The following is an 11,173-nucleotide window of genomic DNA, read 5'->3' as shown; positions in this document are numbered from 1 at the left end:
CTTTTTCTTTTTCTTCCTTTTTTTTTTCCTGGAGAGCTTCAGTATTGTTCATTCGGTAATTTTTCCGATTTGACATGTCATCATCATTGCTCTCTCTTTTATTTTATTTTGAAAAAGTATTTTAAATACAAATACAGTGATTATATATCTGCATTCAATGCACAGCATTTATCTAATTTAAAAAAGAATGCGAGTCTTGTAACGTGCAAATACTGTATATCTAAAATGTAAACGTCTTTCTTAGATTAAATACTAATTTGTGCAAAAACTACTCATTTATTGAAACAAAAAATTGCAAGAAGGTCTGATTAAGTTCAACTTTGAAATTTCACCCGAAAACTGAATATCCCTAACTTTTTATAAGTGTAAGTTCAATTCAACTTCTCTATGGTTCAAGCCTGAGCCTTATTGTTCTGTACTTGCGCATGTGCAATAACAATGAAGATTAATTAATTAATTAATTAATTCAAAGTAGCAATACATATACAGTACTCTATTATTGTACACTGTACAGTAGTAGCAGAATTTACATAATTAATAAAGTATGTAAACAATAACTTGAATACTTTTTGGTGTTAATTTGCAAACATGGCAACACTTTCCAGAATGCGGACTGTTTATTGGTCGGCAATAGTTACTGCTGGCAATAATATGTGTGTGTATGTGTTAGAGAGCACTAACTAAATCTGGATGCAGACTTTTTGGGGGCGGGTCTATGGGACGTGTGTGTCAATCTTCTCGCAGCTGTCCAACATCACCTCAGATTCCTGACAGACAGAAACAAGTGAGGGATAAAAATAACCCTGTGGCACATGGCACCTACCAACTCATGAGTGCAATGGGGGGGGGGGGGGGGTCTTCCTGTCGGTTGAGTTAAAATACATACATACACTAACAAAAAATAGGAATGGTTGACAAAGTGAGAGTGAGTTCAAGAAGAGTTCTGACACGATTGAAGGATGTTTAGATGAACGCTTTCAACAGATATGTCACATTTGTCAGACAAAAGACCCCCGACCCACGTTCTGTACGTTGGTGGTCCAGCTCAACAAGTTGCTGGCTATTTTTGTACCTTTGCTATGCAATGTGCAGTTGTCTTTTTAGAAGAAGAGGATTGGTGTTTAGGATTAAGAAGCAGCCCCGCCCCTAAGCGACCACTCAAGTCAGCCGCCACCGCGAGACGCTCCTCTCTTCCTCCGCCACTGGATACTACGCCGTCTGTGCTCTAATAAACCAGGAAGCAGTGCCGCAGCTATGGAAAATGTGACAATATTTGACTCACCTGGAAAGGGGAGGGGTCTGAAGGCTAGCAAGGAATTTTGGGCCGGGGACGTCATCTTTTCCGAGCCCAGCCTGGCAGCTGTTGTCTTCGACAGGTACGAACTTTAGGGGGAGGGATCATAAGTATCTTCTTATTCTTTTAACTTGTGTTCTTAGAAAAACACTGACTGCAATTGCATGGTCGGATCAAAGGCTTTTAAAAAACATATTTATTTATTTATGTAATTAGATTATGCAGAAATGGACCCCCACGTGTATGTCCAAAAACGTTCCCCTCACCTTGTCGCTACATAATATTAGCACATCAGCTGAGAGACACACACACACCTTTGGACCCGCCCCTCCATATTAGGGCCAAGTTACGTATAAATATATTTTTTTAGAGGGTGGGGGAAATAAACTTGTAAATTTGCAGCTTTATAAAGAGGCAAATTTGAGAGTTTACAAAGTGGCAAATTTGCCACTTCATAAAGTCGCAAAATGTACAAGTTTTTTGTGTGTCCAAATTTGCTACTTTATAACGTGGCAAATTTGCAATGTTCTAAAGTGGCAAATTTGTGAGTTTACACTACACCACTAAGTGGCAGATTTGTGAGGAAAAAAAAATCATAAACTTACAAGAAATATTCATAGTGTAGCTATAGTCTAATGTGAGGATTTTATAAACTCACAAAATTAGTTACCATACTTCGCTTTCACTGTATTTTGTTATTAAATTTCTTTCGTACATATTATCTTTACCTTTCTCCTCTCATCGGCCGGGATAAATCATGTTTCTACTGCCTCTTGACAAGGTTCACTTCCTGTGAAAACTACCAGGCTTTCATTTCTTGCGCACTGCCAAGAAAGGCAACATATGAACTTCCTTGAATTTACAGTATCAAACATAAAAATAAAAAAATTAACTCAAAAAGTGGATCTTGATACCCGATGAATGAATCCACCATGTAGCCATTGCGTACCTGAACACGTTATAACAGCATCCCGACTTTGCAGCCTTGCGGAGCGCATCTGCCACAGCTGTTTCCGCAGACAAGACAAACTGCAGCGATGCGGCCAGTGCAAGTTCTCGCACTACTGCGACCGCACCTGCCAACGCGCCGGCTGGGCCGAACACAAGCAAGAATGTGCCGCCATCAAAACCTATGGCAAGGCGCCCAATGAGAACATTCGGTGAGTTAAGGACACCTATTCAGGTGTGAGTGTGAATAGTTGTTTGTCTATAAGTGGCCTGTGAGTGGATGTCAAAAAACGTCATCAAGGGTGAACGGTATGGGATTTTTTAATAGCTTTTAGGTGAACTAATGAATACACACACACACTCGCACGCACGCACATACACGTACAAAAAAAATCAAACAAAAAATAAATAAAAATAAAAATTAAATTAAATTAAATTAAATTAATAAAAATAAAAAAAGAGAGAGCATTGATGATGACATGACAAATCGGTAAAATTACCGAATGAACAATACTGATCTCTCCAGAAAAAAAAAAAAAAAAAAAGAAGACAAAAAAATAAATAAAATCTAGGGTAGGCTCCAGCTCACCCATGACCCTGAAGGTCAAGTGCTATACAAAATGAATGAATGGATGTTCAAACCATTCTGAGTCTTCAGTTTTGCCCCGCAAAGTTCCACTTAAGTGACTTAAGTGCGGTTGTCATCTTGGTTTAGCTTGGTCGCTCGCATCATGTGGCGCCTGGACAAGGACGGCGGCGTGGTGTCCGACACGCAGTTGACCACGCTGGACCAGATGGAGGACCACATCGAAGACATGCCAGAGGACGAGTTGAAGGAGTTCAAAGTGGACATCCACAATTTCTTGGACTACTGGCCTCGCAACAGCAAGCAGCACACAAGTGACGTCATCTCCCACATCTTTGGATTGGTGAGTATTTACGTGTTTTGTTTAAATTGCAGTTTGTATGATGTGAATTGTCCCTAAGGAGTATTTACTGAACATCGGTAGTCGATTTCAATGGAAGTGCTAAAAAAAAAAAAGCACTGTAATAATAGTTGGGTTTCCATCCACCCATTTTTGTTCGAATTTTCAAGAAATGCGAAAATAAAACTGAATGGAAACGCTAGAAATTCGAAAAAGGGCCCAAAATTCGGAAAAAAAAGTTTTTATGCTTAGAGGAGGTGGATTTAGAATTTTTTTTATTTGAATTTTGTATCGAAAAAAGGAAAATGCAAATTTGAGCGATGGAAACAGGTTTTGCGAATAACCGCTGGCAAGACCGGATACACGCCGCACGTTTTGACCGATTATTACGTCACACGTACGTTTGTAGTCCCAAAGCAATGTCAGATGATAAAGTAAGATATGTTTGGGGGGACGACGAAACAGAAATCTTTTTGGAATTAATTAAAGAAACCAATATTAATGCTGTTTAAGATGGAATACAGCAAAGAAACGTTACGGTTTATCAAGAATTACAAAAGCGAACTCATACGACGTCATCGCACGGTGCAGTCATTTGCTGGGCTTCTTCTTCTTCTTTTAAATTACATGTGGATCACATCTCTATGTTGTATACCGCCACCTACAGCGGTGGAGTCCCCTCTCATTATTCGCAAAAGAAAACAGATGGAAACGGGCATAAGTTGCATGTCCATTTTGCGCATTTTCAGTAAATTCGCTTAAAAAATTTGAAACAATCGGATGGAAACCTGACTAATGTCTTAATGGGTTACATAACACTTACCAAAGACCACATAGCTAAGTAGAAAACTGAAAGTAGAACATTCATACTTTCCGTAAAACTTTCAATAGCTGATAACAGCTGGTCCTCAATGTAGAATAAATATTTACTATCCACTATCAACTAACATGTAAAGAAGAATAAGTGAGCGTCTTGATACCTGATCAAGCAATGCTGCTCGGTGCTAATGGGAGTGAATGAGGGGCATTATAAATCACTTGACTTCAACAAATCAGCACATTAGCAACAAATCAGCACATTAGCATGACCCAATTTTAGCCGATTCTAGTTAAAGGAAACATGTTTTTGTGTCCAAATAACATGTGTGAGACATGCTTTTGTCAGGGATTTTTTTTGTCTTGCTGAACAACTTCACTGGAGTATCACCAGCTATCAGAAGCTAATGCTGTTAGCCAATGCTAATCTGAGCTTCCCACAAAACTCAATGTAGCTGTGTTTACGTTTTGGATTTGACATGCTAGCAGAGGCGTCGTACCAAAATAACATGCATGATCAATTTAACTTTCTCTCTGTTGTAACTCCTAGATTAACTGTAACGGCTTTACTGTGAGCGACCAACGGGGGCTTCAGGCCGTGGGGGTGGGCCTGTTCCCCAATCTGTGTCTGGTCAATCACGACTGCTGGCCCAACTGCACGGTCATCCTCAACCACGGCAAGTAAGTCGACGTCTGGTTAACACCTGCTGGGTTATGCTGGCGATGTGATCTTGGGTTATGCGTGCCTGCGTGTCCGCGTGTTTGGGTGTAAAACTGCTCCCTGTTTGTCTTTCAGTCAGTCAGCTGTGAATACTTTGTATCATTCTCAAAGGAGGTGCGTTACCTCTTAACTTTGCACGTGTGCTTTGTCTATGAACAACTTTGAAGTCAATGCCCCCCAACACAACCCACCTGTGTGCTAGACTGAGGTTATTTCTTGCTAATACGCAAATAAAGATGCTAACTTCTTTCTTTATATCTGTATAGCATCTCAGTAGAACATTATCTTTATCATTATCATTATCATTAACATTATCATTATCTTCACATTAATCTGTCTTCTAAACTGTTTACTCATCCACATCCACACAAAATTTGCTTTCTCACTTTGAGTGCAGTGCAAAGACTAGTATAGTATTAGTTCGGATGTTGGACTAACATTGAGACAAAAAAAGATTTATTATTATTATTTATCATTTATTAATATCCCAATAAACTTAGTGGTATGTCAAAGAAACACCGGTGATATACAGTTCAGTTGTATTTTAGAACTTTTGAGTTTTTCCAACATCTCAATAACGTTTTTACCTAAACTTTATGTGCAATGTCTTTTATTCGAATCATTTGAGAGCTATGTTAAAGTTAATGTTAAACTGTGCAAAACGTTTTTTGTTGTTTTTGTTTTTTACAATAATATTATATAGCCTACACTTTTGTAGGAATAAAACCTCTGTCTTGTTTTTGATTTTATTGTTGGTGGTACTAGCATATATTTTTTGGTTGGTATTTGGTGTAAAAAATTTTAGAACCACTGGTTTGTAATATTAGTGGACCAGCCAGGATACCTGTCATGTTGTGTTAGCATCAATGCTAACATTACTATTCATAGCTGTGAACTGTCCAGTGCTTGTACAATTTTTTTTTACTATACTCTGAAATAAGGATATTAGCCTTGCTGTTGTTACCACGGTGACACCAGACCCTTAACTTAGTCGTCTCTTATGTTGACACGTTAATACAAATATCTGTGGTAGCACTAACACCAAGCTATGCCAAGCAACCTTATTTAAAAAATAAATATGTAAAGCATTTGAAATAGGCTATTATATAAAGCTAAATGAAACCACAAAGGTTTCTCATTTAAAGGAACAATGTACAATGTAATTGTGTGACCTCAGTGTACATAATAGTTTCACAATCATTTCACTACAATGCTGACTTGTAGTTGTTGCCATGGTGACTCGAGCTCAAGGCTTCATCCACTTATAACAGAGGTGGGCAATCTCGGTCCCCGAGGGTCGGAGTCCTGCAGCTTTTGGAGGTTTCTCATTTCCAACACAAGCTGATTCCAATCAACAGGATCGTTATCAGGCTTTAGCAGAGCTTGCTGATGAGCTGATCATATATCAGCTGTGTTGGAGAACAACATACAAAACCTGCGGGACTCCGGCCCTCCATGCACACCTCTGACCTATAATATGGTGGACCCCCATGACACCTCTAATATTGTGTTAGCATCAATGCTAACATTACTGTTTGGAGCACAGAGTAGGCTACAGTGTGTGTACCAAATTTACCACACACTAAAGTAAGACTGATTAGTCTAATAATGCTGATTAGTTTTGTTAACGTTTAGCATGTAGATTTATTAGCATGAAGCCTTTACCACTGTTCATATGTTATTAGAGCAAAGCCTATATTACATTTCCCAAACCACCTTGAGATGTCTTTAGATTTGAGCGACCAATAGAATTAGTGAATAATTCTTTTAAACATAAAGTAATTTATTTACTTTATTTAAAACACTCGTATAGCTTTAGCTAGCTTAAAGCTAATACACACTGTAATGACAAACAAAATCATAACACTAATGCAATATTAGATTTCTTTTTCCTTCCTCCCTTCATCATTCACTTGATTGGACTAAAAACCACAGCATGAATCAGGGTTTATCATCACACAAATAATAAGATCATCCTCTAAAACAGTTTTACAAATACAACCATAAATGTGTGCGGAACGGTGCATTAACAGAGCTTCTCCATCGCTCCTCAGGATCGAGCTGCGTTCGTTGGGTAAGATCGCAGAGGGCGAGGAGCTGACCGTCTCCTACGTGGACTTCCTCAACGTATCGGAGGAGAGGCAGAGGCTTCTGAAGACGCAATACTTCTTCGATTGTACGTGCCACCACTGCAAGGAGCGCATCAAGGACGACCTGAAGATGGGAGGCAGGGAACAGGATGGCGTCAAGGTTGGCCTTTCATTTTGTCTCCTCTGAGAATGCAGGAGGTAAACGTTGGTTGAAACACTCACGCTATGTTTAGTGGTTGCACGGCTGATAAGGGAAATATGAGAAGAGACACAGAGGCTATTTAAAGCAAAGATAATTCCAGATAGGTTAAGCTTTGTATGTGAATGCAAACAGCTAATACAGTTTCGGAAACATGACGCCACAGTAAACGATTTCTTACTGCAAAAGAAGTCAAATGTAATCAGGATATTGTCTTTATAAACCTGGTCAGTGCCCTTTCTTTAAAAAAATGCCGTTAATACTCCAGGGTGTACTTATTTACTCAGTGAAGATAGATAAACATCAGTTCAATCAACCTTTTCTCCTTCCTGCTTTCTTTCAGCCATCAGAGGAGCACGTGAAAGAATCGACGGATTACTGTTTCCAGATGCTGGAGAAGATGGAACAGGCCCGATTAAAGGGTGACTATCACGAGGTGAGCGAACACTTCATGGCATCTTCCTTCCTTTAAGATCGATGCCACTTGTCATGTACAGGATTCGGTGGTATTTCCTCAGGTGGTGAAGATCTGCAAGGAATGCATTGAGAAGACGGAACCCGTGCTGGCCGACAGTCACATCTACCTGCTAAGGATGTGGAGCACCATGAGCGAGGTGCAGGCCTACCTGCAGTACTTTGAACAGGCTGCCGAATACACCCGTAAAATGGTGGACGGATACACGTATGTAGAGAATTTATTTATTTATTTTTAGTTTAAAATGGCACATTTTGTTTCAAGTTAGGCTTGTGTTTCCAAATACGCAACAGGAAACTGAATTTTTATTTTTTATTTTACAAGGATGCAGTCAAAATATTACAAAAATGTCATATGCATTAGATATTCTTTATCTTTAAATATAAAGTTTCAAGAAAATCTTAATAGAACGAGAAAAAATTAGTAGTTTAATAAGGAATTGTAATTTTAGGACTTTAAGACTTTTATTTTTACATGAACAAAAGCATACTGTTTAAAAAAAAACATCAGTATAACAAGAAAAGCATTCTAGTTTTGAAGAATAAAAAAAATGACAGTGATATTTTATTTTTAGATTTTTTTTAATTTTATAAGAATAAAGTTGGAATTTTATATATATATAAAAAAGGCATATTCACCAGAAAAAGGGAGTATTTTCTAAATTGTATTTTTATTTTACAAGGACAAAATCATTATTTTACAAAGTCATATCACCAGAATTTTTAAAAATATATATATTTTAGTTTTATTTTACAAATATGCCATATTGTTATAACAAAAACTATTACAAAAGAAAGTAGTTTCTTTTGAGGAAAAACTCATAATTTACATCAAACTTCAAACTTTCGTTTTACAAGAATGAAGTTGTAATGTTGATTTTAAAAAGTCATACTCTTTTATTTACTAATAAAGTCATATAAGAAAAGTCCATAAAAAAAAAAGTGTATTTTTTTTTTTTTTTTTTGCAACACTAAAATAGAAATCTTGCACAGAAAAAAAGTTTTGTTTTTTTAAAGTATGTTTTTGTTTTGGGAAAAAAACTTAAAAATAAGAGAAAAAAAAGTCATTATTTAAGTAAGTGTATTTTTTTTAAAGAAAAAAATAATTTTCATAACAGCAAAGTTCTATTTTGGAAAACAAAACCCCCCTGCAATTTCATTGGAATAAAGTTGTATTTTGTTTTAGTCAGTCGGAAAAGGTCAGTTTTCCCATTCCAACAAAAATAATTGGAAATGGACCAAACAAACAGCAGTGTCTAGCTCCACCCTCCCCAACCATCCAAAGCAAACCACAGCACCAGAATGAGCAGGTTCCAAAAAGTGGGACCGTTCAGTTAGGCTATTCTGAAATCCTTCCGATGTAAATTGTCCTGCTCGGTGTGCTGTTCCTTGTTTATCACGGATATTTGCAATGTTGGCATGACGTGCAGAAAGCTGTACCACCCCAACAACCCGACCCTGGGGATGGCGGCCATGCGGGCGGGAGTCACCCACTGGCAAGCCGGCCTGATCGAGGTGGGCCACGGGATGATCTGCAAAGCCTACGCCATTCTCATGGTCACGCATGGCGCCACGCACCCCATCACCAAGGACTTGGAGGTACTAAAACCACTTCAGGAATGAGGTCACTTTGTGTGACCTTGTTGCGCTTTAATGCCATTATTAGTGTCAGATGTTTAAACTGAGCAGAAAGAAAGTGATTTTTTTTAACACAAGTTTCCCTTAACAAGGTTAGATGCACTCATGCTTTTAGAAAACAAAAGATGGCACAGATTCAGGAATGATTCGGGTGATGAATGATTCAGATGAATTTTTGTGACAATTGCAAAGTCCCGAGAAGAGAAATTGGGATTAAAATAGTGCTCTGACGCTCCTGCCTTCCCTTTCCCCTTTGCAGTCGATGCGCGTTCAGACAGAGATGGAGCTGAGGATGTTCAAGCAGAATGAGTACGTCTACCACAGCATGAGAGAGGCCGCCCTGAAGAACAAACCCATGGCCATGATGCACGAACCCAAGTCTGTGGAGGAGGGCATCAAGAATCTCTTCCACAAGAGAAAATGAACCACAACACAATGGCGGTTCCACGCGCTTGCCTCATGTTTTACATTAAAGATCTCATGATAAGATCATTATCAATTTGAAGTGTGTCCTTCGCACATTCCATAATCCAGCAGCATGACAGCAGGTGATTCGCATGCCAATTAAAATTCACCCCGAGATGACGTCTCCAGAGATGGGCAAAGAAATTCATTTTCTATAGTGTTTGTCTTCATTAGTGGCGGGTGAACAGGAGGCAGATTACGTATCGCGTCGTCTGACAGCCAATCGCACCTGCATGCACGTTTCGGGAATATGGGAGCAAGGCAGAGTAAACGTGAGCACAGTGGGGAACGGGAAGGGCCTGGACCAAAGTTCAAACCCAGAACCGTTCCACTGTGGAGCAAGCGTGATAACCAATGGCTCCTCATGCTGTTGATTTAAAGACCAAGTCGAACTAGGGATGGGAAAGTACCGACCGATACCAGGCCTTTGTTCAAGGTATCAGTACTCGTGTCTGGCCTCTTGTGGTTGTTTTACAATCAGGAAGTAGATATTTGAATAGAAAATTGACATTTCATGTTTTAAGGAAAATGCTGTATGAGGATACTGTATATTGGTCTTTAATTTATTTATTTTTTTGCATCAAAAGGATCAGTGACTACTCGAGAGCCACATGCTCTTACTGGTATCTGTAAGCCTGTTTTCCCATGTCTCCCACAGCCAACACAGTTGTTTCAAACAATCGGCTAATCAGCAAGCTCTGCACAAAGCCTGATAACGATCCTCAGCTGTGCTGGCTGTAGGAGACATGGAAAACAGGCCGGATAGGGGGTACTCAAGGACCAGGGCTAAGAACCAGTGGTTGAGGGAACTAGAATTCAAAGCATTCACTTTGGGTCATATTGATAATTTAATTGAAGTTTCAGGAGATTTGTTTAAGCTAGAAACAACCAAAATTAATGTGCTTTTTCAGTGCAGAGGAGGGAAAAAAATATGCTAATTAGTGATTGGAAATCATTTGACCCCATCCAAATCAAGCTTTACATTTTTCCTTAAATTTAAGTTTTTGAATAAATTGGCTCAACTTTATTGTAATTTGCAAAATGTGGTGCAAGGGCTCCCTCTAGAGGTACATTGTTATTGCAGCTTGATGAAAAGATGTCAACATGGCCTCTTCCAACCCCCCCAGTGTGAGCAAGCAGACATTCACTGCAGCTGCTACACTGGCAGAATGACTCATTTGTGTAATGCTAAGTGGCATCTGTTAAGTTTATGGGGGAATGGCCCTCTTAAAAAAAAAAATCAAAATAAATGTGGTAAAATTAGCTTTCTATCCCAGATTGCTTGTTATTAGGCAAACTGGTTTAACAAAAAAAAAAAGAAAAAAATGCTGAGGATTCTCCCCCACAGGTAATTAGGCCAATGTGCTACTGTCAGGTTTATGGATTAAACTTCCCCTTTAAATACATTTGCATCAGAGCCATTTTAAACAGCTCTCATACAATTGAATAGAGTTCTTATTTGAAAGTTACAATTTAGGTATAATACTTGTTTTTGAGCACTCATGCCTGGTATACTCAGCGCCAACAGGTTAACCTTTGTTTTTTGAGGGGGTGGGGTGAGACATTCACTTTATATATAATAAAAAAAAAAAAAATAAAAAT

At 38.6% G+C, this 11,173-nt stretch overlaps 1 protein-coding gene across 2 annotated transcripts; it reads left to right on the top strand.

Moving 5' to 3' along the window:
• The first annotated feature begins 1,078 nt into the window (after positions 1–1,078).
• On the top strand, positions 1,079–9,601 carry smyd1b (SET and MYND domain containing 1b). Of its 2 annotated transcripts, XM_077561775.1 has the most exons (10): positions 1,079–1,376; positions 2,278–2,454; positions 2,958–3,171; positions 4,535–4,665; positions 4,781–4,819; positions 6,760–6,955; positions 7,338–7,430; positions 7,513–7,676; positions 8,899–9,067; positions 9,366–9,601. In XM_077561775.1, the coding sequence occupies exons 1-10, from the start codon at positions 1,255–1,257 to the stop codon at positions 9,528–9,530; spliced, it is 1,470 nt and encodes a 489-aa protein (XP_077417901.1). In that variant the 5' UTR covers positions 1,079–1,254; the 3' UTR covers positions 9,531–9,601. The 2 variants fall into 2 exon arrangements, with proteins under 2 accessions (XP_077417901.1, XP_077417902.1); XM_077561776.1 differs by lacking the exon at positions 4,781–4,819.
• The last annotated feature ends 1,572 nt before the right edge of the window (positions 9,602–11,173 follow it).

The sequence above is a fragment of the Vanacampus margaritifer genome, chromosome 3 (assembly GCF_051991255.1).
Source record: "Vanacampus margaritifer isolate UIUO_Vmar chromosome 3, RoL_Vmar_1.0, whole genome shotgun sequence".
Lineage (NCBI taxonomy): Eukaryota > Metazoa > Chordata > Actinopteri > Syngnathiformes > Syngnathidae > Vanacampus > Vanacampus margaritifer.
The sequence above is the reverse complement of the archived record's forward strand: the minus strand, read 5'-3'. Positions and strand labels throughout refer to the sequence as shown.